Here is a 27,975-nt window from a genome sequence, read left to right on the forward strand (position 1 = left end):
TTCTTTTCTTTTTTTTTTTAAGCAATTGGGGTTAAGTAACTTGCTCAAGGTTACATGACCAGTTATTTTGTGTGGGTGTTAAGTATCTGAGGCCGGAACCAATCCCAGGTCTCCCAACTCTGGGGCCAGCGCTCTTACTCACTGCACCACCTGGCCACCCCCTTTTCCCCTATTTTCTAAGAGCTTACTGCTTGTCTGGTAGAAATTAGGCTTAGACTAATTTCTTACACCATATTACACAATTCAAAATAGACATGTAACTGAATATTGAAGATAATATCATTAAAATGAGTATATTAAAATAAAGATCACATCATTAAAATTAGCATCATTTAAAAAATCATATCAATTAAAAATTAAATATTTATTCTATTATATACTATATTATATTACATAAATTTATAAAATTAAGTAAAAATTAAAAATAACATTAAGATTATATATTTTTCATAGCTATGGATGGGTAGGAGAAGAATTTTTACTCAAACAAGGAATGGCAACAATTATATAAGCTAAAATAGACAATTTTGATTAAATAAAATGGAAATGCTTTTGTACAAGCAAAACTAACATCTAAGATAAGAGGGGAAGAGATCAACTGGGAAAAATGTTTGTATCAAACAACTGTGATAAGGTTTTGACACCCATTTTATAAAATAAAAATACGTAAGTCCAAAAGCCATTTCCTAAAAGATAAGTGGTCAAATGATATGAACAAATTTCAAAATAATTAAAACCTATTAACAACCATATGAAAGAATGCTCCAAATCACACATAGTAAAGAGAGTTGTACAACAACTCAGATGTTTAACCCCACACCCAGAAAATTGGCAAAAATGACAGAGAGCTGGGAATAGATAGTCAATGGAAGGGTTGTGGAAAGGCAAGCATATCAATGCACTGTGGATAGAATCATAAATTGGTACAAACACTCTGGAAAATGATTTGGTTATTATGCAAATAAAGTGACTAAATGTCACCAGAAATTCCACTGCTGGGAATATATCCCCTATGGAAAAACTGACTGGGGGAACTAAATAAATTGTGGCTCATGAACATAACATTATTACTATGTTGTAAGAAACATGATAAATATCGACAAGTTTGGAAAGACTTACACAAACTGATGCAAAGTGAAATAATCAGTCAGGAAAGCAATTTACAAAAGGAGTATCAAAAATGTAAATACAAAGAACCACCACCACAAAGCAAATGAAACTGAATGTTGCAAAATTATAAAGAACGAACTTGACCCAGAAGAAAAAATATGAGAAGACATTTCCCTCTCTTCCTTTGCAACAGTTGGGGTCCACAAACTCATACAGAACATGGCATGTCTTTTTTTTCTATGTTGCTCAGATTTGCTGAATCTCCCCTACTCCTCTTTCCTCTTAAAAAGAAAAGTTTTTGTTATAAGAGATTGCTCTCTGGGAGAGGGAGAGATATATGGAGAAAAGTAGGCAATGTAAAAACAAAAAATAACAGTAAAACCTAATTTTTTTTTAAAAGAAGCCTACTGCTTAGTTCAATCACCCTGAGGCCCTTGACCTAAGAATATGCCCAGAAAACCCTAAATCAGGGGTTCTTAACCTTTTTTTATGTCATGGACTCCTTTGGCAGTCTGAGGAAGTCTATGGACCCCTTCTCAGAATCATATTTTTAAAAGAATAAAATAAAATATGTAGAATTGTGAAGGATATATATGTATGTATGTATGTACATACACACATACATATACACATATATACACACACATTTACATTTATACACATACACAAAATCTTCTCCAGCCCCTGGTTAAAAACCTCTACCATAAATGTTACATAAACATCCTGCTCATGTGTATGTTCTTTAAACACCCTATTAGCATCCTAAACTGAGTAAGAGGACACTTTTTTTAGTGAGAGAACCAGAATTTCTTGGCTCTCTTCATAGTTTCAAGGTCTAACAGCTGAAGGAAAAGAGAAAAAGAATTTAGAAAGTGATGTGAGTTGCCCACAAAGGCCCCTTAAGAGAGTCATGAAGGGATGGCTTCAGGCGCTTCTGAAAATAAGTGCAATTAGATCCTTCTTTAGGCACTGTCTGGGGCCTTTTCTACCACATAGCTTCTACCCAACTAAATTGTTCCCTCATCACTCCTGTTCCTGTCTTCTTTGTTGGACCTAAGGATAGGCCTTCCCTCCATGCTCAAGGAAGGGGAAACTCAAGCAAAAATTGAAAGTGTCACAGAGTGCACACCTCTATGTTGGGAACCCAAAGCAGACCTTGGCAAACTAACTCTAGGGTCTGATTTGCCTTCGCTGTCCTCAAAGCAGCTCAACAGTGGTGATGCGGCACGATATCCTTACCAGTTCATCAATCCCTGAGAAGGTGTGGTTGGCATTATCCAAGGAATAGATCAATTGGTACACCCCATCATTGGTCTCGCTGTTTCCATAGAAACCAACTCCCACTGCAGCACTATGGATAAGAACCCAAAAAAAAAAAGTTAGAGGTAATGAGAAGGAGAGTAGAAAGAAGAGGACCTGAATCTTCTACTTTGTCCTCATAATGGTGATGGTCTTGACCAGGTCTGAATGGATAGCTAGGGGAAGGGAAGCACAAACTTATGTGCCAGCAATTATTTCTCACCCCAGTAAACTTTCTATATGGAACATTTTCACTTCCTTCTTCTGCATAGGTCTTTTAAAACAAATAGGAGTTCATTAGGGATTTCCCTAAGCCACACTTTCTTTTCATGCCTCCCTCATTAGGATTATCCTCATTTAGAATGCTTCACCTTTTAAGATTTCCATATCTCCTATCCCATATTCCCTACTGATCAAAATTTCAATACATTTCAGATTTGAAAGGGACATTAAAGGTTGAATCCCAAAGCAGTCACCCTCCCTCCAACATCCCTGGAAGGACAGTCAGCCTTTGCTTGAATAGTGTGAGTGATGAAGAATTTGCCCTTTCATAAGTCAGCACCGTTGTTGGACAAATTCTGTTAGAATGGTCTTCTCTACACTGAGCTGAAACATACTTCAAGCTTCCACTCATTGTTCTAATTCTGCCCTCTGGGTCCAAGTAGAATTAAGTCTAATCTCTCTTTTAGATGGCAACCTTCAAATATCTGAAGACAGAATCCATATTAGCTTTAAACCTTGTGTAATTATGGAACAAATCATTTTCCCTCTCTGGCTTGGTTTCCTTATATGTAAAATGCTGAGATCAGACCAGAATTATCCCTTCAAGTTCTGGAGTTACAATTGAATCCCTAATGTGACTCATGGGCCAACATTTTTTCTTCTGTACCAAGTCACTTTCTTGAGGCTTTCACTAAAGGGCAACTAGATGGCACAGTTAATATAGTGTTAGACTTGGAATCAGAAAGATTTGAGTTCAAATCTTACCTTAAATCACTCGCTATGTGGCCCTGGCCAAGTCATTTAATTTTTATTTTGCTTCAGTCTGCTCATTTGTAAAGTGAGTATAATAACAGCACCTACCTCCCTGGGGTATTGTGAAGATCAAATGAGATATTATTTATACTTCCCAGGGATGTTGGAGGGAGGGTTACTGCATTGGGAATCACCTTTTTTGTTTTGTTTTGTTTTTTGGAGGGGGGAGGGTAGGGCAACTGGGGTTAAGTGACTTGCCCAAGGTTACACAGCTAGTTTTTGTGTTAAGTGTCTGAGGCCGGGTTTGAACTCAGGTCCTCCTGACTCCAGGGCTGGTGCTCTATTCACTGCGCCCCCCCTAGCCACCCCTAGGGAATCAACCTTTAAAGTCCCTTTCAACTCTGAAATGGATCAAAATTTTGATCAGTGGGGAATATGGGATGGAAGGTATGGGAATCTTAAAAGGTGAAATGGTGACATTCTAATAGAGGATAATTCCAATGAGGGAGGCATGAAAAGAAATTAGTGTGGCTGCTTAGGGAAATCCCTAATGAACTCTTATTTATTTTAAAACATCTATGCAAAAGAAGAAATTAAAATGTCTGTATATTTGAGATATTATTTGGAAACCTTAATGCATGATATTGAAGAGGTCAGGGTTGCTGGGACCCTGAAAATGCCAAGGCAGAGTTGCCTGGAACAAATTCACACACTCAAGCCTTCTCTTAGTCAAGTGGCAAACTGAGAAATTGGGAGGCTTCCAGAGACATGATCTCAGGGCTGGAGCCCGAGTACCCCATCATTATCAGTGTTAATTAGTATTATTATTGTTAAAGAGAATGATATCTCCCGATATGAATGTTTAACGGCCGCAGATGTTCTTAAAAGGAATTAAAAATTATGAAAGGTGATACCATTCCCTATTATTAGTAAATGTGAGGTACTTCATTAATCTTTTTTTTCCTTTTCTTTTTTTGCTTTTGGGAGGGCAATTGGGGATAAGTGACTTGCCCAAAGTCACACAGCTAGTAAGTGCATCAAGTGTCTGAGGCCGGATTTGAACTCAGGTCCTCCTGACTACAGGGCCAGTGCTCTATTCACTGCGCCACCTAGCCACCCCACTTCATTAATCTTTTGGAAAAAAACCTCTGCAGAAGCTAAATGACCCACAAAGAAAAACTCACAGAAGGTACAGCTGCAGAGGGGCTTCTTACTATCCAATAGTGAAAAGGAGTGGAAAGGCAGGGTATTCAACATTAAAATCTCAAATTTCTGTCCTTTCATCCAAAACATCTTGAAAGAACTGACTAATGCATTAAAAGGTATTGATCCACTCTGAAGATGGAATTAATTCTGGGCTAAAATCTGGCTTTGTCCTGATCCCATTGTCTAAGAATTTCAGAAGAAAAGGAAAGGAAATGTGAAGGGGAAAGAGGTCAGAAAATCACCTAACTCTAGGATAGCTGCCCAATGAATAATAACTTCAACATAGTGCCAGACTGATTATTTAGGAAGTGTTTGCTGGTGGTTTTTGCTTAGGGTTGACAAAATCCAAGCCAGCTGCAGAATGATCCATCCTTCTTGATTAAAGAAGGCCAATCGACTTTCTGGACTTTGGCCTTTATTGAAATTCTCAATCTTACCTCCTCAGCTGCAGTCTCACCCTGGAACATTCACCCACTCCACCTGTGGCATTCTCAACCTAAAATACTCCTCTGCTATGTCAGCCCCATTCTTCCTTCCCTTGTTGGTGAGTTCCTCTTGGGGCCTCCAGTTTTGGAAGGGGTCCAGGCTGGCCAACATTCATTCTCACCACCCCCCATCCCGCTTTCTGGACTTTAATACTAAGCTTGGGGCTTTTTTCCCTTTCCCTACCCCCTTTTTAGCTCCCTTTTGTGGGCTGCCTTCCTCCATTAGAATGTAAGCTATACGAGGGCAAACATACCTGGCACAAGGTGTGCATTTAATAAATGTTTGCTATCTGGTTACTAAAGTCACCTTGTTGTTGTCACTGTTGTTGAGGTGTGTGTTACTCCTTGTGACCCTATTTGGGCTTTTCTCAGCAGAGATATTAGAGTGGTTTGCCATTTCCTTCTTCAGATCATTTGACAGATAGGGAAACTGAGGCAAACAAGATTAAGTGACTTTGAGGCAGCTAGGTGGCACAGTGAGTAGAGCACTGGCCCTGGAGTCAGGAGGACCTGAGTTCAAATCTGGCTTCAGACATGTAACACTTACTAGCTGTGTGATCTTGGGCAAGTCACTTAACCTCAACTGCCCTGCCTTCCCACCTCCAAAAAGAAAAAAAAGAAAATTAAGTGACTTGCCCAGCGTCACACAGCTAGTAAGTATCTGAGGTCAGATTCAAACTCACAAAGATGAGTCTTCCTAACTCCAGGCCTAGCACTCCATCCACTGAGCCACCAATGGCACATGGTAAGCACTTAATAAATGTTTGTTACATGTTTTCTAAAGTCATCTAATCAACTCTGTGTAATCCATTTGCTCAGGATTTTAACCATTTGATAGTAAAGAAGTTGAAGTATTGTTTGTTTTAAGGAAAAATGTTTCTGTGTTTATCTTAAACTAGTTCATGGGGCAGCTAGGTGGCAGGAAGTCAGGAAGTCTCTATTTCCTGAGTTCAAATCTGGTCTCAGACATTTACTAGCTGTGTTACCCTGGGCAAGTCACTTAACCCTATTTGTCTCAGTTTCCTGAACTGTAAAATGAGCTGCAGAAGGAAATGGCAAACCACTCCAGTATCTTTGCTAAGAGAACCTCAAATGGGGTCATGAAGAGTCAGACACAGCTGAAAAACAACTAAACAGGTCCAGTCATGAGGAGATCCTGGCAGGAGGACTGAGTGGCGAGGGCATCTACCATAGGATCTGGCTCCTCCTGGTCATCACTGCATGACTCAGATGTTTCCAAACCAAAAACCAAATTTAAGAGAAGAGCATTGTCCAAGGCCAGGCCACTGCTGCACCACAAGGGCTGGCCATCAGGGGCCTTTCCCCAAGCCTACCCTTCTAGGCCAGGAAACTCACCAGCAGATAAGTCCAGCTACCACAGAGGTCCAGGTGATACAGGAAGATTTGGGCTGCTTGGTCTGTACCTCCTCATCTTGGCTACAGCAGCATAAGCAAATCAGGTAAACGGTGATGAAGATCAAGTTCAGACCCAAGCAGATGCCAGCCACAAGCCCCAGTAAAAGCAGGGACTGAAAAAGAGTAAGAACAAAAACTCACATTTTAGAAAGGGGCATCAAGTCTTGCAAAGCAGCTGCCCCACAGATAGGCCAGTGTTATAGATACTGCTATGTCCATCTCACAGGAAAAAACAAGGCTCAGAGAAGATGTTGGGTAGGGTGGGGAGTGGAGAAGAATCTTAACTGGGGGTCCATGGGCTTATTGGTAACTATTTCAATTCAACTGATTTTATTTTGTAATTCTACATATTTTGTCTTATGTATTGATTATTCCCAGTTTATCCTGAAAATAGTTTGCTCATACATGGTTGTTTGCATCTTGTGTCGTTCATTAGACCAGGAGTTCCTTGATAGCATGGACTGTCCAGTGCTTTCTTTGTAGCCCCAATTGCTTGGCACATAGTAGGTACTTAATAAATCTTTAAAGACTGATTGAGAAGGGGTCCATAGGTTTCACCAGACTGCCTGAGGGATTCATAACAAAAAAAGTTAAGAACCCCAGAGGGATGGTGACAGAAAGTCAGTCAACAAGTCATTTATTAAGTACCACTATGTGCCAATTACTATGCTAGGTGCTAAGGTTACAAAGAAAAGCAAAGACAGTCCTTGCCCTTGTCCCAATATTTGTACTATAAGAGTCAACTTCTTTAATAGGTCATTAGTTTTGTTTAACACCATTGTATATTAAATATTGCATTAACATTGTATAATAAATTTTTAAGGAGAATTTAAGGAATGAACAAAATAAAGCATGGCTTAAGTGAAAAATCTATAGGTAATGAGGAAGGTGTGGGTCTTTTTATAAAAAGACAGCTTAAGTACAGTGACACCCTCATGGAGTTCCTGTTTTAATAGGGGAGACAGCATGCAAATAAGTAGCCACTTAAAAGATACATACAGTGTCAAAGCTAAAACTCAAACCAAGGTCTTCTGACTCCCAAACTAGAACTCTTTCCACCAGGACTGGAGTTAAATTGCCACAACACCAGTAGGAGGGGAATAAGTATTTATTGAGTGTGTTATGTAGGGCAGCTAGGTAGTGCAGTGAATAGAGCATGGCCCTGATGTCAGGAGGACATGAGTTCAAATCCGGCCTCCATACACTTACTAGCCGTGTGACCTTGGACAAGTCACTTAACCCCAATTGCCCTCCAAAAAGCCAAAAAAAAAAAAAGTATTATGTGCTGGGCACGATGCTAAGGGCTTTACAAAAGTATGTCATTGGATCCAGGAAACACAGGGGCCCTTTTATACTTGGGAGAGGTAGAGAAAGGAAAGGAACCAAACTGTTAACATGTATTCAACAAGCATTTATTGAGTACCTATTGCAGCAGAGCATTCTGCTAGGCACTGAGGTTGATAAAAAACAAAACAAAACAGATATGATGGTCTCTTGCCCCGTTAGAAATTTATGGTATTAAACTGAGGAAGCCAGACACAGACAGGAAACATTTAAGCCACAATACTTAGTCACTCTGTGTGTGATACTGTAGTGATAAAGGAGTTCAAAGAATGGGAAAATGAGTGCAAGCTGGAACAGTCGAGGAAGGTTTCATGGAGGAAGTAGGGGATGAGCTGGCCCTTGACCATTGGATAAGAGGAGGGAAGGGTCACCTCTTTTCTCTCACAGAAGCCAGGCATCTATAAGAATACAGTCTGTCAAAAGTTCTACGACCTAAAACTCTTAGGCTGTGGGGTTGATACAGAAAGAGCAGAAGGCAGTCCTTGATCCCACAGGGCTCATGGTCTAGCTGGGACCTTGGAGCAGTATCACAGTCTGTAATTCAATCAGCATTTATTGAGTGACTGCTACAAACCTGATGCTGTGGTAGGCACTGAGGATGCAGAAACCATCTAGTCTAACTGTATTTTATAGAGGGGGAAGCTGAGGCCCAGAGAAAGGAACTGACCTGCTTTTTTATTTTTAACAATCTTTATTTTTTAACAACTCTAATATTTTATTTTCCCCCAACTACATATAAAAACAATTTTGAATTTTCATTTTTAAAAATTTTTGAGGTTCAAGTTCTCTCCCTCCCTCCCTAAACTCTTCATTGAGAAGGCAAACAATTTGATATAGGTTATATCTTGCAAAATTTATTTCCATATTAGTTATACTGTGAAAGAAAACACAGACAATAAAAAATAACCACAGAAAAATAAGGTTTTAAAAAAGTATGTATGCTTTGATCTGCATTCAGACTCCATCAGTTCTTTTTCTGGAGGTAGATAGCATTTAAAAAAAATTTTTTTGGAAGGGGGAAGGCAGGGCAATTGGGGTTAAGTGACTTGCCCAAGGTCACATGGCTAATAAGTGTTAAGTGTCTGAGGCTGGATTTGAACTCAGGTCCTCCTGACTTTAGGGCTGGTGCTCTATTCACTGCGACACCCAGCTGCCTCTGGATAGCATTTTTCCTCATAAGTCCTTCTGAGTTGTCTTTCATCTTTGTACTGCTGCTAGGAATAGATAAATCATACACAGATGATCATTGTACAGTTTGTTACTGTGTACATTGTTCTACAGGTTCTGTTCATTTCACTTTGTATTGATCCTTGGAGTCATTAGCTTCTACTTGCCCAATTCTAATTTTCATTTTGTTTGGTTTTTTTGGTGAGGCAATTGGAGTTAAGTGACTTGCCCAGGGTCACACAAACTAGCCTATTCTAATGTTTAAGGAATTAATCTCTTCCGTGTTTTTCCATTTGGCCAATTCTGCTTTTCATGGCAATGTTCTCTTCACTGGATTTTTATGTCTCTTTTCCCTTTTGGCCTATTCTATTTTTTAAGGTATTATTTTCTTCAGTATTTTTTTGTGTGTCCTCCATGCTGCTGACTTTTTTTTCATGATTTTCTTGCATCACTCTCATTTCTTTTCCCAATTTTTCCTCTGCCACTCCTGTTTGATTTTTCAAATCCTTTTTGAGCTCTCCAAGGAATTTTTTTGGGCCTGAGATCAATTCAATTTTTTTTTTATTTTGAGGATTTGCATATAGCTGTTTTGACATTGTTGTTTTCTTCTCAGTTTCTTTTGATCTTCTGTCCCCATAGAAACTTTATATGGGCAGCTTCTTTGCTTATCTTCCCTGCTTATTTCTTGACTTTTGACTTTATGTTAAAATTGGGCTCTGCTCCTGGGGAAGAGGAGGCATTGCCCCATGCTTCAGGTTTTTTGTGCTGCTGTTTACAGAGCTAGCCATGCGGTCTGTAAGTTTTCAGTTTTCCCAAAGTGGTATGATCTAATGAGAGGTGTGGTCACTGCTCTCCTGTCTGGCCTATGCTTTAGTTTGTGAGTGACTATGAGTACTCTTTTCCACCCTGGACTTGTAACCAGGGTCCCTGCTTCTGCTAGTGCTGTTTCTTACCTTGGCACTGCAATCTGGAACAACACATAAGTAATGCAATAGAGTCCTACTCCCAGTGCCAGCAAGGAGTCCCTTGTAACCTCCTTCTGACCAGTTGTCTGACCCACTTGGTATCTAGGAGTTGAGAACCCCAGAAGTCGATTCAGTTGCCTACCAAGGTCTGCTGCTGGCTTGCTGGGTCTTCTTCTGCACTCCACTATTACCCTAATGAGATAGACCTTCTAAGTCGTACTGTGCTGGGAAGTTGTTTCCCTTTGTCCCTGGGTTGGTTTTGCCACTTGAGAATTGATTGGAAGCATTATTTTAAAGTTGTTTGGAGGGGAGTTTGTGAGAGTTCAGGTTAGTTTCACCATCTTGGCTCACTGTTCCCCCCTCCCCCCACTCCCGATTTGCTTGAAGTCATACAGCTCATTAGTGGCAGAGTAGGAACTAGGATTTAAGTGTTCTAATTTCTATTGCTTTTAGCTTTTTAAAAAAATTATTTTATTTTTAATTCCTAGAACAAAACAAGTACTTCCATAACAATGCAATAAAAAAGACTGTACACTAAATTGCAAATCTATCATGTACAACTTGCTATTTTCTCCAATATACGACAAAGTTATCATGTGAATTTTTTTTCTTCTCCCTAACTCCCCCAGCTCTCTCTCGACATATGTGAATATATGTGTATGTGTATAAAGTGTATATATGTAAAATTATTCTAGTGTCTTTCTTCATATGTCCTTTATTTTTTATTTGTGTATTAATAATAGTCAAAATTATTTATTCACACAGTTGTTCTTAAAACAGTATTGCTGTTACTGTATACAATGTTCTCTTAATTCTGTTTACTTTGTTTTTCATTATCTCTACCCCTATCTCTTACAGTACATGAAACCCAGACATAACCTATAAGCCAATGAAGTCAACAAGGAAGTACAGTAGAATATATCAGCAGTTAAATGAATTCTTGCCCTTCTGGGCAGGAGGCATGACTTGGTTATCTCAGCAATAAGTCACGTCCTCTGGCCTGTTCAACACTCAAATACTCTGTCTAGGGTGTTATCATGATGAAGACCCCCGAATAAGTCCTCCTCACTACTGCCTCCAGCCACCTACAGTCCCAAACACCACTGGATGGACACCATTTGGCATCAGGTTTAAGTACCTGCCAGCCAGAATTGGGCTAGTCTCCAAATGGCCACTTGGACCTGGGGGCTTGCCATATGCCCAGCAATACTACTTGGTCCAACAATACCTACAGCCTGACATTCTGTGGCCTGAGCTAGTCCAATTTCAGGGAAGAATGCATACAGGGGGAAAGGTAGATCAGATGTTGCTCAATAAGCCAATAGTATATACTGCATTTCTATCAATGGGCATATTTTGTCCATTGGGAATTGTAGTATTGTTGGAGAAAGATAAAGAGAGTCAGCAGATACTCTCCTTATTCTCAGTGATCTCCCAGTTTAATGTGGGAGGGAAGATGGGCACGCTTATGGGGGGAAAAATCAACACTAAAATACAAATAACAGAAATATCAGCCTCTCTCTACTCTAAATGACTTGGTGTCTCTGAAAAGCTCAAAAAGTCAGTAGGATCCCATCAGAAACTCCTCCTCCCATACACAAGGCATCCTCAACAACAAAGGAAACCACTGGAATCTCTCCACCCTATCCTTATTTCTAAATCAGGATATCCATGAGTTTGGATCAGAGGAAAAAAATTTATCTCTCTAAATGGTCTTGCCTCCTCATTCTCAACTTGGAGGTTGCTGTGACTCTTAGACAACACTCTAGCAGAATAGCTGGAGGGCAATCCTCTGGGGCTGTCCTCATTCAGTCCAAGCCTGACTAAGGGGTCCACTCTCTAGTAGGATGAATGAGAGAGAATGCTGGGATATCTTGGAGGAAAAGTGCTAGAGAAAGAAATAAAGGAGGGAATAGGGAAATGATGCTGAGTAGAGGGGCAGGTTGAGGTGCCATTAATAGTGTCTAGGAGGCAAAAGTCATATGTGACTGGTACATAGAGGAAGTAGTCCTCCAACTCCAACATAGATATTATATTCCCCAAAGTAGAAAATTAGGTATTGGGGGGAAGGGAAGGAAAAAAAAAATCAGAAGACTCGAATCCCTGCTGCCATCTTCAATGGGCAGGTGAGATGGGGACCCATACATACCACTAAACTTTCAATGACTGGTAAGTCTTAGGACTTAGAGATGATTAGTTAGTCAAACAAACATTTATTAAAGTTATATGCCAAGCACTGTACTAAGTGCTGGGGATACAAAGAAAGAAAAAAAAACAGGGTCCCTGCCCTCAGGGAATACATATTTTAGAGGGACAGAAAACATGTAAATGATTTTTGTTGGCCAGTCTTTTCAGTTGTGACTTCATTTAGAGTTTTCTTGGCAAAGATACTAAGAGTGGTTTGCTATTTCTTTCGCCTGCTCATTTTACAGACGAGGGAACTGAGGTAAACAGTTTTTCATTTATGTGACTTATTTATTATGTGACTTGCCCAGGGTCACACAGCAAGTAAATGCCTGAGGTCAGATTTGAACTCAGGAAAATGAGTCTTCCTGACTCCAAGCCAGGGGCTTTATCCACTACACTATCTGCCCTCCTTATAAACAACTTGGTGTATATAAGATACATTTATAGATACATCTATATGTTCATTCTCTCTCTCTCTCTCATGGTTGGAAGGGAATCTGTGAGATGAAGACATGACAGTAGGTAGGGAGGCTAGGAATCCTGTAGAAGGAGGGACTTAAGTCTAGTCTTGAAGGGAGCCTGGAAAGCTAAAAGCAGGAGCTAAGGGGACAGAGCATTCCAGGCATGGGGGACAGTCAGCTGGGCTGTCAGAGCTTAAACTGTCAGTAGATCCCTCCTGGCTTGAGGTCAGACATGAGAGAATACAACTGGCTATGTTCCATGCTCCATGTCCAACCCCAGCTCCATTTGCTTCAGAGAAGGAAAAAAGAAATTCAAACCCTTTCTCCAAATTCAATGTTCCATCTCTTTTAGGAACCCAGGCACTACAACGTGACTCTTCTGAGCCTATGCTACCAGGCGTCCCTCCTCTCAGGCAAAGACTCTAGGGCCAGAAGCACAAAAACCTCCCCCACAGAGACCCCCCTTATAATGGAGGCGGGGCTCTTCTGCCCCTCTCCCCTAACTCTTCACAAGGAGGCAGCCCACTCTGGATAAATCTCCATTCCTCCAGCTCTACAATCTTAGATTTTTCTGAACTGGAAGGTGCTTTAGCCTTCTGGCCCAACCCCCTGAGTACACAGATGGAAAAGTCAGCCCAGTAAGGGGAAACAATTTGGCCAGGCTGGCTAGAGGAAAAGGTGGACTGTGAAGACTGGTCTTTGGGAAACCACAGAAGAGCTGATGGGGCCGGGTAGGGGAAGAAAAGGGACTCTTAAAGTGCTAAGAATGAATCTGCCACCTTGGCACTGGGAAGACAAGTCCTCTCGTTTTTTCAGGGAGGCAGAGGACTAAATTATATTTCATGGAGATGGGAGGTATTTCAGGACTATTTCAATTTCTCCTATATCTAATCTAACATAGAAGGACAGGTTACTGAAAGTGCCATCCACTCTCAGGAAACACATACTTTGAAACCCTTTGTTAGGATTTTTTTACCTCAAAATCCCTCCTCCTTGGGGAGAACATGTAGCAGCATGGGAAAGGGAGAGAGGCTGGCATGGGTGGGGAGGCCTCTGGATGGGAAAGAAACATTTAACTTGACAAACCATCTTCTTATAGATCCCTGTAAAGTGTCACCCACGTCTCAGGAATAGTCACCTATTTCCGTGTATGTAATTAACATAGCAGGTCCTCTGAGTGGATGTGTATGTGTGTGTGTGTGTGTGTGTGAAAGGATGTTTGTGTGTATATGTGAATATATTGTGTGTGTGTTGGGGGAGGGATGTTTATATGTACATGTGAATATTTTGTGAGTGTGTGTGTCTGGGAAAGGGTGTTTATGTGTGTATGTGAATATTTTGTGTGTTTGTGTTGGGGGGATGTTTATGTGTATATGTGAATATTGTGTGTGTTGGGGGAGGGGTGTTTATGCGTGTATGAATATTCTGTGTGTTTTTAGGGGTGCAGAAGGGAGCCACACTCTAAGGGGAAGCGAAGAATTCTATTCTTCTGTCGCTACACCCTAGCTGGCACAGAGCTCTTTAACCATCCTCCCCTCCAGCTATGTGGATAGGAAGACTTACTGCCAGCTATGGGGAGGCAGGGAGTCCAGAACCATAGAATGTTAGCTAAATGAGCTAATCAAGACCTCATTTTATTGATGGAAAAAACTTGACACTTAAAGACATAAAAGGACTTGCTTAAGGTTCAAGCAAGTAAAGGCAGTGGTGGGTTAAGAATACAAGTCTCCTAACTCCCTGGGTATCACCCATTCTCCTGCTATGTACCCACCCCAAACCACAGATTGTAATGCTTGTAGTCTCCCATGGACCCTTCACTAATAATAACCAGTATTTACAGTTCTTTGAAATTTGCAAAGCACTTTATGTATTTTATTTCACTTGATTCTCAAAACATCCTTGTAACATGAGAAGAACATGTAACATGATCCTTCTAGGTCTAAAACTAGAATCCAATGCCCTTTGGTCTGTCAGCAAGTAGGCCTCAATTTTGGCTCCCTCTCACCCCATTCTTGGATCTTGGGATGGGGGCAGTGGGTGGGGGTAATTATACACCAGGTTCAGATTATTTTGTGTTGTTGTTTTGTTTTTTGGAGGCACAGGGGGTTAAGTGACTTAACCAGGGTCAAGGTCTGTCTGAGGCTGGATTTGAACTCAGGACTCCAGGGTAAACATGCCTTGTGCTATTGTCATTAAACCCATTTTACAGATGAGGAAACTGAGGGTAAGAGAACTCAAGTGATTTTCCAAGGGTCATATTCAGTATCTATGGCAGGATTGAATTCGGTCTGCCTGGCTCCAAGTCTATAGTTCTATCCACTATACCAACTACTGCCTTAGTTCCAAATTCAGTGCTCTAGAAACTACACCACACTGTCTTCATACATAATACCATGTCCCAAATTCCTAAAACCCAGACCTCCACAAATAAAGCCTTAGCCCCCTTATTCACAATTTTAAGAAGCCTTTGGTTTATTTTTATTATTTTCATTTTTAATAAAGAAACCCAGTTTTGGAAACATTTCCCTCCAATGGGGTACTTCAGAGCAGGTAAGCATCATGGTAATACTACTTGAGAACCAGCTGTGACCAAGGCACTCCTCTGATCACAGGATAAGATGGGGGCTCCTTTTCTTCACAGGACATGTTAACCTGGAGGCTGAGGGAGGTGGGACTATTCAAAGTCCTTCTTAGGAGGGCCTGCCAAAGGAGAGATACACAATACAGTAATGACCCAGTTGGGCTGAAATGGGGCTTTAAGAAGGGCAGGGATCATTCAGGGGAAGGGAATGGTCCCTGGCCTTTGGCTCCTAGAGAGCTGACTTGCTTTCTCTGCTCCAGAGAAGGCTCAGTGTGGCTGTCTGGTGACTCTGACTTCATGCTGGGGATGAATGCCATCTCCTCATTATGACTCCGGGTCCTATCTCATCTCAGCTATGCTGGGCATGGGGCCCAAGGAAGATGCCTTCTCCCTTTAGCTAATCAGGCAGTGAGGTACCATGTGAAGAGTGATGATCTGGAGTCAGAGGGCCTGGCTTCAAATTCTGGCTGCTAGACACATCACCGCTGTGATTGTGAACAGGTCACAACTTTTCTGGGGCTCCATAACATGAGGAGGTAGGACGATATGATCACTCTAGGTCTAAACCTAGGATCCAATCAATGCCCTTTGGCCTGTCAGCAAGTGGGTCTCAATTTTGTCTCCCTCTCACTGCTTCTTGGATCTTAGGATAGGGGCAGTTCGTGGGGTAATTATATACTAGGCTCAGGTTTCTGCCTTTTGAATTATAATGTCAACCAGCAATCATGAGAGATAAAAACTCTTTCTGCCATGTCCTAAAGAAATAGCTGGCCTGTGAAATAAGAATAAGTCAGGAGGGTAGCCTCAGGATTCTGTGCTTTTTTTGGAGGAGGGCGGGGGTCATGGCGGGGGGACAGTTGGGATTAAGTGACTTGCCTAGGGTCCCACTGCTAATAAGTGTCTGAGACCAAATTAGAACTCAGGTTTTCCTGACTCAAGAACAAGTATGCTATTTATTGTTTCACCTAGCTGTCTTAGCCTTGGGATTCTGAAGGAGGATACTCTGTTTCAATAGCTGAAGCTATTGTACATCCATACTCTACTTTAGGCACCTAGGCTTTACAGTGGATAGAGCACTGGGCCTGAAGTCAGGAAGACCCGAGTTCAAATCTGACCTCAGATATTTCCTAGCTGTGTGACCCTGGGCAAGTCACTTAACCCTGTTTGCCTCAGTCCCTCATTTGTAAAAATAAGCCGGAAAAGGAAATGGCAAACCACTCCAATATCTTTGCCAAGAAAACCACAAATGGGGTTACAATGTGTTGGACATGACTGAAAGGAATGAACAACAACTACAAAAACTCCAATTCGCATTATATCGATGTGTAGGCAGCCAGGTATATATACAGTTGTTCTTTTTTAATGCTAAATTTGGACTCAGGAGATCTGGACTTGAATCCAAAGCTTTGGGACTACATTTAAGTTATATCCTCTCTACGCTTCATGTTTCCTTGTTTATAAACAGTATATCTGACCTACTATCCCACAAGGCAGTGATAAGCAAAGAGCTTTGCAAACCTTAAAATTCTACATAATGTGAGTTAATACATATCTCTTCACTCTTTGAAGGAAGGGTCAGATTTCTTTGTATCCACCACAGTGGGCCTTGGATGAATGAAAATTAGATAAGGTGTTGGACCTGGAATCAGAAATAACTGAGCTCAAACCTCAAAAACTGAGCTCACTTAGCATGTGACCCTGGGCATGTCACTTAAACTCTGTCTGTGCCTCAGTTTTCCTGCCTGTAAAACTGGGGAAAGGGTTGGATTTGGTGATCCTTAAGGTCCCTTAGGGTTCTAAAATCTATGGTTCTACGAAGTGAGACAGTGCAGTGTAGTGGATAGGGCAGGGAGCCAGAAAGACCCGTGTTCCACCTCTGCCACATACTGGCTCTGTGATTCTGTGCTCCAGCAATCTCTAAGATAAGAGATTTCAACCTTTTTGAGTGTCTTGGGCTCCTCTGGCACTCTGGGACAGTCAAGAAACACTTCTGAATAATGTTTTTAAATGTACAAAATACAGAGGATTACAAAGGAAACCAATTATTAGTTCACAAAACAAGCTTTCTTTTTTTTTCCTTCGTTTTAGGCAATTGGGTCTAAGTGACTTGCCCAGGATCACAGAGCTATTATTAAGTGTCTGAGGTCAGGTCCTCCAGACTCCAGGAGCACTACTCTATTCACTATGCCACCTAGCTGCTCCCTGCCCTACACACACACACACACACACACACACACACACACACACACACACACACACACACACACACACACACACACCCACCCACCCCCCCCCCCCACCTTTCAACCCAACAAACAACTCTCCCCACCCCCCCCCCCCCAAAAACTCCACAACAACAACAGGTCATGGAGCTCAGGTTAAGAACTACTGCTCTAAGGCTATATCGTCTGCCTCTGTTTCTTCATCTGTAACATGGAGATAATAATAACACCTACTTCCCAGGGTTGTTGTGAGATTATATATATATAAAGTACTTTGCAAATCTTAAAAGGCTATAAAAATATTTGTTTGTTGCACAGAACATAGAGGAAGTTCCTTGTTGGGCGCTCCTATGTCAATGAAATCACAGGTCCTGTCCCTACATGTATTCCTATCATCTTAAGAACCTTAAGGTCTATGACAAGTGACTGTCAGTCCCCAAGCCAGAGTCCTGTTGGATCCTGAGCATGTTCCTTGGATTGAGCCCATGCCTGCTGTCCCACAGAAATTGCCAAAGCCAGGTCAACTAGTCTAGGTTCAGGCTTCTTTTCCCTAAAAGGATGCTACCCCAAGGTCCGACCATTAACTGTCCAGGTCATAACTGAGCACCAACTCCAGCAGTCAGGGACCCTTCAGGACTTGGATCCTTCAACATACCATCAAGAAGGAATGACCCAGGGGGGTGGCCAGGTGGCGCAGTAAGAGCGCCGGCCCCAGTGTTGGGAGACCTGGGATCGGTTCTGGCCTCAGATACTCAGGAGCCACACAAAAATAATTGGCCATGTAACCTTGAGCAAGTTACTTAGCCCCGATTGCTTTAAAAAAAAAAAAAAAGAAGGAATGACCCAAACTCACCCAAGTTTGAATGAGAGGACAAAGACCCTAGTAAGTTTGGTGGTATTCATAGTCATCTGACTGCCTAGGCCACAGAACCTGAAATAATCTAAGTGCCCCTTTTTCTTTAAGACCCTATTCAAATTTATGTCCCCCGGAAAATCTTCCCTAATGAGCACTATTTTAGAGGAAGCTAGAGTGGGTATAGTGCTGGGGCTAGAGGCAGGAGGACCTGTCTCGAATCTGACCACAGACACCTACTAGCTGTGTAATCCTAAGTCACTTAACTTGTTTGCCTCATTTTCCTCAATTGTAAAATGGAGATAAAAACTGCATTTAACTCCAAGGTTATTATGAGGATAAAATGGAAATAATATGTGTCTGGCAAACAGTAGGAACTTAATACATGCTTGCTTTTTTCCCTTCCATTTTGATACATCTTTGTTTTGCACATAGAAATTATCAAAGATAAACAGCTTGCACTGTAGTGATCTGCATTATACTTACAAGTTAATTTGGAAGTGTTCCTAAATCAATCTGTCTTTTTTTGCCTTAAATTTAGAGAGGTTCATCACCGGAAGGTTAGCTACCAGGTAATAAATTCTGGGAACATAGCAACTCATAAAGATAATTCTACCAGAGCAAGGGTTCTCTTAAATTTTTTGTGTGTCATGGCCCTCTTTGGCAGTCTGGAGAAGACTATGGACCTGTGGGCAGCTAGGTGGAGCAGTGCAAAGAGTGTGGGCCTAGAGTTGGGAAGACCTGAGTTCAAGTCCCACCTCACACACTTAACTAGATGTGTGACCCTGAGCAAGTCACTTAATCCTGCTTGCCCCAATTTCCTCTTCTATCAAATGAGTTGGAGAAGGAAATGGCAAATCACCAAGCACAAATATGCACAAGGAAATTCAATTCAATAGAGCCACATGGGAAGACAGAGAGGGAAAAGTAAGGGAGCCTGACTATGAGAGAAACTGTCTTTGTGGGAAGGCTTAAGTTATCACATCTTGAATCTGTAGTCAAAGGTGAAAACTGGCCAGAGGGGATGGGGTGAGTTCAATCCTGCCAGTAACAGGTGCTGGTCAGACAAAGGCTGGCTTTTGGTGCTTGTGAATTGGGTGGAAGCAAGTAGAGGCCAATTTCCAGCTGCCCCTCTTCTATCACCCTCTCTCCTAAACCCAAAGCAAACAGCTTCGTGCTATTTGACCAAGTCCAGCTGTTGGATTCTCCCTTGGGCATCCACAGAAAAGCCTGCCAGGCAGGGTTTCTCTTCTGATCTGGGAAATCACATTTGATCACCAGAGCTGCCTTTTTTCATCCATAAACAGAGTAGAAGACTCCCCTGAGCTATCCCCAGACAGTAGGTTCCTGAGCGAATAATTCAAGGATCTCTGATTTCATCAGTGTGAAATCCTTACCCTGACAGAAAGGGGCTACAATTTGCATATACTGGTTTTCATCAAACTGTGGCAGAATAATCGATCTTTTGGTAATGAGTTCCTTCCTCTCTATCACTAGGCTTTTGCTCAAAGCTTAGGAGCTCATACATAGTCTGTTGATATATCCTCCAAGAACTGAGGGTAACCTCTGTGCCATGATAAGGCACCAGGTTAGGACTTTTGTGGAGGAGGAGAGAATGAATACAGACTGAGCTGGGGGAGGGTTAGAGAACGGAGAGGCATTTTTGTGAACTGGTTCTTGGAACAGCAGGTTGAGAGTTTGGCCAATGGACCTAAACTAGTTTCTACTACCTGCCTCAGTTTTCCACTCAGTCACCCGAAGGTTTCTTTCCTCTTCTTTTCCTCTCCAAGAGGGAAGAACAAGTTTCTACCTGCCCCCAGGGGTCCAGAGAATGCCAAAACTCTCTTCTCACAGGGCCAAGCCAAACCAAAAGGGGAGTGGGTAGGGAAGGTGAACAAGTATGCAGATATATATATACACAAAAATGCATGCACACATTCCCTGAAAACATGGAAGAGAAGGAGAAAGGCCCTTGCATGGGGGTCAGCAGAGGAAGCGTACTTATCTGATCTCTGGTTCAGTCTCTAAAGAAAGACTCAGGGCTCTTTCCCATACCCTCTCAATGCCAGCAGATCATACTGTCCCATGGAGAGGAAGCAATTCTTGGGGTTAAAGTCCCTGCCATGTCAGAGGGGTCAGAAAGCACTAATTAAGCAGATTACAGCTAAATCAAAAGCTCCAGCCTCTTGCTCCTCCCTCCCACCTTCACTCCCATCCCCATAAAACTGGTCCAGCTAAGGGAACAGACTCAGTCCAGTCCTAAGAGCCAGGAGAAACACTACCTGAGTCAGTTAAAGCTGGTTTTAAAAAAAAAAGAATCCTTCTCAGCCTCCTTTGCTGAATCTTCATCCAGGTTACACTCACTAACTGGTTATCTCCAAAATGTTTTCCTTGGCCCTGTCCCATTTCACTTGATGATCTCATCAGTTCCAAAGGGTCCAATCATCATCTCTATGCAAATGATTCTCCAAGCTATTTATCTAGTTCTGTTCTCTCTCAGGGACTCCCAGGCTTTCATGGCTAACTGTATATTGGACATCTCAAACTCAACATGTCCAAAAAGAACTCATTAGCTTTCCTCCCAAGTCCACCCCTCTTCCCAGATTCCCTATTACTGTTGAGGAAACCACCACTCTCCAGTAAGATAGGCTAACAACCCTGGTGTCACCCTCAATTGCTCATATGAAGTCACCCTGTTGAGGTTTGAGGTTTAGGGGTGCTTGAGACCTCAAAATACCGACAAGTCGGGTCCTGCTGAAGGAATTTGAATCAAGCTTTCTCTCAGCCAAAGTAAAAAAAAGTTTATTAGAGATTTGCTATAATGGGTAGACTCTTAAGGAGACTAAGCATTTGTGGCACTTTGGGTCAGAACAATCTTACACAATGAGTCTGAGTCAGATTGAATATGAGCGCCTTCATGGAGGCAAGATGGATCTTATATACAGAAAGATTGTGGGAGGGATCTAGGGGTGGTCTAGAGGAGGAGTTTGGGGAGTCTTAAGGAGGATCTTGATGGGACTGAGGTCAGATTCGGGGAACCAAAAGAATGGGATCAAGGGTGGGAAACAGCCAGAGATAACAGACTGTGGAGGGCTACAATAGTTTAAGGGTAACAGATTTGGTCATACATATTTTGATAGGACTAAGGATGGGAGGTAGCTGAAGGCTACTGGAGATAACAGAACAAGGAGGGCTTTTGACCTCTGGGAACCCCAGATCAAGTAGGAAGATTCAAGGGTGTTCCCAGAGCTATCAACCCCACATAGCCAATCTGGGGCTGTCTTGCTATGGTTCACCACATCTCTGCTCTACGTCCCCTTCTCTCCAGTCACTCAAACACCTCCTCAGAGCTGGGCCTCATCACCACCACCGAAAACCACTTCAATAGTCTTCAGGTTGGATTCTCTGCCTCAAGGCTCTCCTCACTCCAGGTTATCCTCCACTAGCTACCAGAGTGAGCTTAAAGATTAAAGACTTTTTAAATGGCTGCACCACCCACACAGGACAGAGGATATACTAAAAAAAAAAAAATAGAAATGCATGGATTTATTTATGAAAAAATATTATGAATATTTATTTATGAAATAAATTTATGAAAAAAAAACACACCAAACCAAAGTGATCTTAAAAAAGCTCAGGTCTGACATCACCCACCCTCCCCCCATTCAATAAACTCCAATGTCTCCCTGTTACTTCTAGGATGAAATATAAAATCCTGTTAGGCTCTTAAAGCCTAAATAACCTGGCTGCTTTCCAACCTTTTCCCACTTTGCTTCCCTCCACATGTTTCTCACAAAAAACACTTGATCTCCCCTCTATTTTTTTTTTTTACTGGCTGTCTCTCATTCTTGGAATGTTCTCCCTCACCTCCACCTCTTGGATTCCTGGCTTTTTTCAAGACTGCTCAAATTCCACTTTTTTCAGATGGCCTTTCCTTACCCCCCACCCCCACCCCAAATGCTGGTTCCTCTCATCTGGGATTGCCTTTCATTCACACAGTACATGCATTAGAATGTGAGCTCCCTGAGAGCTGGGGCTCTCATACTGACTTTCTTTGCATCCCCAGAGCCTAACATACAGTTAGTACTTAAAAAGCACGTGCTTACTGACTTGATACAAGATTCTTTGACAAAAGGGGGCTGTGAAATAATATTTTAAAACTCCAGCCTCTCTTTTGGGAAAAAGGTGTTGATGGTGGTGGGGAAATATGGAGAGAGGAAAAGGATGTTGGGGGTGGAGTGGTGATTTGTGTCTTCTTGCACAAAATGACTAATACGGAAATGTTTTACATTATTCTACATGTATAAAGTATATTGGATTGCTTAGAGTCTCACAGAGGGGGGAGAAGAGGGGAGGAAAGGATAGAATTTCAAACTCAAAACTTTTTATGACATGTCAAAAAATTGTTTTAACATGTAATTGGGGAAAATGCATTAAAAAGGAAATTAATAAGAAAACAGGTAGAAAAAAGGATGGGTAACACCAGCTGTCTGCTGGGATAAGGATCTTGGGGATAGAACCTTAAGTGTCATTAGCCTCCAGACATCTTTAATGCTTTCTGATCCAAGGCCTGAAATAAAAGAGGAGGGAAGAGAAGGGGAGGAAGTGACTGTGTTAATGAAAGGAGAAGTTGTACCAAGCTATCTCCAGTATAGATAAGGAAGTGAGTTGGAGGATGGCTATAAAAGCTAAAGATCATGGTCAAGTTTAAGAATTTATTACCTATGGCTCTTTTATAACAAGTACCATTACCTGAAACTTCATTAATGTCAGCTAGGCTTAGCTTCTTCACCCCACCCCCCAAAAACAACTTCAACAGCCTCCAAATTGGTCTCCCTGCTTCTAATCACTTCCCACTCTAATTCAACTTTCACACAGTAGCCAAGGTGATTTTCCATTAAGCACAATGTCACTCTCCCCTCCTCTCCTCAATAAACTTCAGTGGCTCCCAATTGACTCTAGGATAAAATGCAAATTCCTATATCTGACTTTTAAATCCCTTTGAAACTGGGCCCCCAACTGTCTTTCCAGCCTCTTTACCCTCTGTCCACATTCTGTGTTTCAGCCAAATTGGCCTCCTCGTGGTTTTTAACACAGAACACTCCTCCATCTTCCAGTCTTTGGAATGTATGGCCCCAATACTTGGAATGAACTCTCTTCCTCAAGTTGACTTCCTAGAATCCCTTACTTCCTTCAACTCAGCTCAAGCTCCACCTTCTGCATGGAAAAAAGCCTTTTTCTGACTCTCTCAGCTGCCCAGTGCTCTTTCAAAACGACACTACATTTATTTTGTATTTATTCTGTAAATCGTGGTAGCTGACCAAGCTCCTTCTTCCCCCAACAGTATTAAAGTTCCTGGAGAGCAAGGAAGGATTGTAGTGCCAAGCAAAGAGCATGGCACAGAGAAGGAGCTTAATAAATGCTTGTTTCATAGTTTTATCACTGTAATATCCTTCATTATTTGTCTTTGGACAGTGCCGGTGTCCAGCACAGAGCATGGGACATAGCAGGAGATAAATAAATGCTTGTTTCACTGACAGGACTTATTGAAATATCTTTCATTAGAAGAGTCTTCAATTCGAGTAACCCCCAAACAGGGATTTGGGAAGAGGGTCAGGACCAGCAAGTTCCTTATTCAGAAAGCTGGGGGTGGGAAAGATAAAGGGGGGGGGGGAGGACTACAACAGGAAGGATGGGAAAGTTAGAGGATAGAAGATAGGGGAAGGGTGGGGAAGACTGGGAACCGAGGAGCCCAGAGGGACTGGTAATCTCTTAAAGCCCAAACTACTCCCACCAAAGCTGGCCAGAAATCAGGAAAGAACACTATTATGAATGCCCACCCCGGAGTAGCTGTTTAAAACTACACTGGAGCAGCCAGCATATTCCCCAGGCCCCTTCCTAAACTGACTGCAAAGAAATCGGGGGGCAGAGAAGCTACCTCAGTTTCTAAAATGATCTGCCTCGTTTAACTCCGTCACCCCAAGCTCCCAGTCGCTGATTTCCAATTTCTCCACTTTAGGAAGAGTCCTAGAAGGAGAGGTGGGGAGAGGAGGAAAAGGGGGAAGTAGAGAAGCAAGCGGGGGAGAGCTTCAGGTCTTCAGGAAAGGAGGTAGAGGAGCGCTGAGGAAGAAAGGAGGCAAAGGGCTGGCTGCAGAATGGGGCAGAGACTGGGGCTCAAGGCCAGCAGGACGGGAGGGAGAAGCGTAGTCTGGAGACCTGGCCCGGGATTGCACATGGATGGACAGCGCGGGGGGTGGGGTGCGGGGCGCACTCACTGACCTCCTGGTAACTGGGGTCCTGGGGGTTGAAGGTGCTATCCACGAGCTGCAAGCGCAGGTTCAAGTGCGGGAAGCTATGCAGCCAGACGGCCCACCAGGGCGCGATGTAGTCCACCCGGGCGGCCGGCATGGCTCCTGCTCCCCGGCCCGTCTGTCCGTCCGTGCGTCCCGCCAGCCCGCAGAGCAGCCGCGGCAGCCGAGACCACAGCACGGGGCGCGCTCCCGACACCATCCCTTACAGGCTCTCCAATCCCTCCCTTCTCCCCCGCCCCCGCCCCCGCGCGCGCCCCCGGCCCCGCCTCGCCCCTCGGCTCAGCTGCGCGGCTCTGGGAGGGAGGCGCCTGGGAAAGAAGGGACCAGAGGAATAAGACAATTTTCTACCGCCGCCTGCCCCGCCCCCGCCTCTGGGAAGAATCGGGATCTGAGATTTAACGCAGGATCCTCAGGTCCTGTCCCTTAATCCTGCAGAATAGGGGATTTAGGGTCAGACCACAGATAAATACACTAGTTTGAACAGAGGCATTAAGACTATTATAGATTTGGTTACAGATGAGGAAACTGAGGCACAGAGCGCTTAAGTGTCTTTCCTAGGGTCACACAGCCAGTAAATGTCTCAGACAGGATTTGAACTCATGACTTCCTGACTCCAAGCCTGGTGCCGGTCCACTACTAAGCCATGCTTCCTCAGGCTGGCACCAGTTGCCTTTCAAATTTTTGTCATCCCCTAATCATCGACGTGTTTACCCGCTGGGTTTCTTGCAGACATTCATCATTACTTCCATTCTTACTCATCGTTATTTTATACTGTTAATTATATTTATCAGTTAGCCAGACCGAGGAGGGACTAATTACTCTCGGGCCCTGGGGCAAGGGGTCATCCAGAAGGGGCATTATGAATGTCCTGTCGATGTTAACCACGGTAATAACATGTCATGTTTAAATAGGGCTTTTCTCACAACCCTGTGAGGTAGGTAATGCATGGTTTATTTATCTCCATTTTATAGATGAGGAGACTGAGGTTTAAAGATGAAGGGATGGCCATAGTTGCATAGCTATTACCCTGGGCCAGACATGATAGTCAGATGGTTCAGACTAGGGACTGAAATCATGAGACACTCCTAGGCCAGATAACATTTGACCAAAGGAAGTTGCTTTAACAAAATAGCAAAGGAGAGAACATTCAGCAAAGATAGGGTGTAAATTCAGAAGGATGCTGCTTTCCTCCTCTCCAATGGAGATTAGCCTTATCAGGAGGGTGTATTCACTCCTGGATGTGGGGGGGTTGTAGTTCAACAAGCTTGAGGGGCTTCTTGAAGGGCTATTCATACTTTTGGTGAGTGGTAAACTTTGATTTGAGCCTTAAGTTCCTACAGTGGGTGATACTGCCCTTTAAGGGGTACTGGAATAATTCAGGGGGGCCGTAGTAGCCTTGGGTGCAATTGGGGGATGTTGAATAAAAATAAGGGGATGGTAGAAGGATAAGGAAAGAAGACAAGAAAATTTTGAAAGAAATATTCCTATATGTTTCATCTGCTGTGTAACAGAGTTAAAGTCATAGTGATTACAGTATTTTCCAAATAAACACACAAAATGCAAGTTATAAGGGATCAGTGGTCAAGTCTTCAGAGAGGTCTTAACAAGCAAGTGTTGGCAGGTGAGCATGACTCACTTTGTGGGGAAGTTCAGCATGCATCAGCAGGAATATGTGCACCTAATAACTTGTTTAGAATATAATACTATATGGCTACTGGCACAATATTGCATTATCAAAATTTCAATATGGCAAACCCCCCACAAATTTACAATAATTTATTAAATTTGCAAAGCATCATTTAAAAAGTTATATATTTTTTGAAATGATGAAGATTGAAAAAGAAAAACTAAAGGGTTAAAGCAAGTAGATTTCTAAGGGGGCACTGAGTAATTTTTTTTTTAAGGGGCAGTAGGCCAAATAAGTTTGGAAACTTCTGGTTTGAGCCTTAGTTCCATGGATCAATTAAGTTTTGAGGATGCTTTCATTAACTTTTTAGAGAAAAATTAGCACAGCCTATGAGAAGTAGATATTACTATTACCACAGGTAGCAATTTTTTTTTCTTTTTGGTGGGGCAAAGGTAGGGCAATTGGGGTTAAGTGACTTGCCCAAGGTCACAAGGCTAGTAAGTGTTAAATGTCTGAGGCCGAATTTGAACTCAGGTCCTCCTGACTCCTGGGCTGGTGCTTTATTCACTGTGACACCTAGCCATCCCCTTTGGGAAGTAAAAAATTTTTTACAGCTATTAAATTTTAAAGCTGGAATTGGAACTCCAAACTGCTACTACATGATACTTCCTCTATATTATGGGTGATCCACCAAGGATAGGAGAGAATGAAGGACTAACAGAATAAGGTATGAGCAGGCAGAAATAGAAAATACACCACATAGACTTCCCTCCCTTCTTTCATTCTCTTCCTTCCTCTTGGTCCCAACACCATCTTCCCATCCAGGAATATTATAGAGAAGATTCTTGTTCAGTCATGGCTGCTGAAATTCTGTGACAGCGAATCACTCTCTACCTCATAGGTTATACAGTATTTTCTTTCCCCATTCCCCTGCCCCAACTGCTTCACTCCTTTCTTATTCCTTGGGGATGAAAAGCTATACATATAAACCATGGCGGTATATTGCATCTGATTTTCTCCCTTTCTGTTTCTTCTTATGTTTGCACCCCACCTGGGGGTGTTGTTTAGCTTGGTGCTTTACTGGCTGCTAACTCGTAATCTACAGATCCTCCACTCCTATTCCCCAACCACAATTCAGTTTCCTTCTTGATTAGCAATAATAACTTGCCTTCACATTTTTTAATATCAGTTTAAGTTTATAATTCACCTTCCTCATAATAAAACTGTGCATTAGGTGGTGTAAGATTTACCCCAGTTCACCCATATAGTTTCAGGGCCAGGATGGAATGCACGTCCTAGGCCTTATCCTTGGGGTAACTGAAATAGAGGAGTGTAGAAGGAGTAGCCTGAGGACACTCAATCCTTTCTGTGCCTTCTGGCCAGCTGGATTAGGAGCAAAACTTAATCCTTCTCAGGATTTTCCTATCTCAGTTCTGGGGGCTGGTTAAGGGTAAAAGTCTTTTCTCTGGTCCCTTCTCTCTCTTCTCTACTCCCTCTCCTCACCACTCCCCCTATTCCCCAATCCCTTTTCTCTCCAAAGAGCCAGCTGGTGTTCTGTCAGCAGGCATTCAGGATTACCTCACTTTTTAGCCTCAGGGCAATCTACTGCCCTCCAGATCCAGGGAGTTAGTGGGAGACAATATACCACAGACCAAGTCAATAAAACATTTTAACAAGTGTTAGCTAGGTCCAAAGCACTGTGGGGAATGCAAAAAAAGCAAAGACAGGTTTATGTGAAATAAAAATGAAACAGTGCCTGTCCTCAA

General features: G+C 42.5%; 1 protein-coding gene across 2 annotated transcripts in view; it reads right to left on the reverse strand.

Moving 5' to 3' along the window:
* The window catches only part of TTYH2 (tweety family member 2), a 95,421-nt gene extending 70,623 nt beyond the window's left edge, over positions 1-24,798 (reverse strand). For both annotated transcript variants that reach the window (XM_069076503.1, XM_069076502.1), the window contains exons 1-3: positions 24,551-24,798; positions 6,432-6,604; positions 2,350-2,461 (exon numbers count right to left, since the gene is read on the reverse strand). In XM_069076503.1, the coding sequence (XP_068932604.1) occupies positions 2,350-2,461; positions 6,432-6,604; positions 24,551-24,781 (516 nt within the window). In that variant the 5' untranslated portion in view covers positions 24,782-24,798. The remainder of the gene's footprint in view (positions 1-2,349; positions 2,462-6,431; positions 6,605-24,550) is intronic.
* Between the last annotated feature and the right edge of the window lie 3,177 nt (positions 24,799-27,975).

This window comes from Petaurus breviceps, unplaced genomic scaffold (genome assembly GCF_028583685.1).
Source record: "Petaurus breviceps papuanus isolate PSGF00001 unplaced genomic scaffold, PetGlider_PUasm1.0 90925, whole genome shotgun sequence".
NCBI lineage: Eukaryota > Metazoa > Chordata > Mammalia > Diprotodontia > Petauridae > Petaurus > Petaurus breviceps.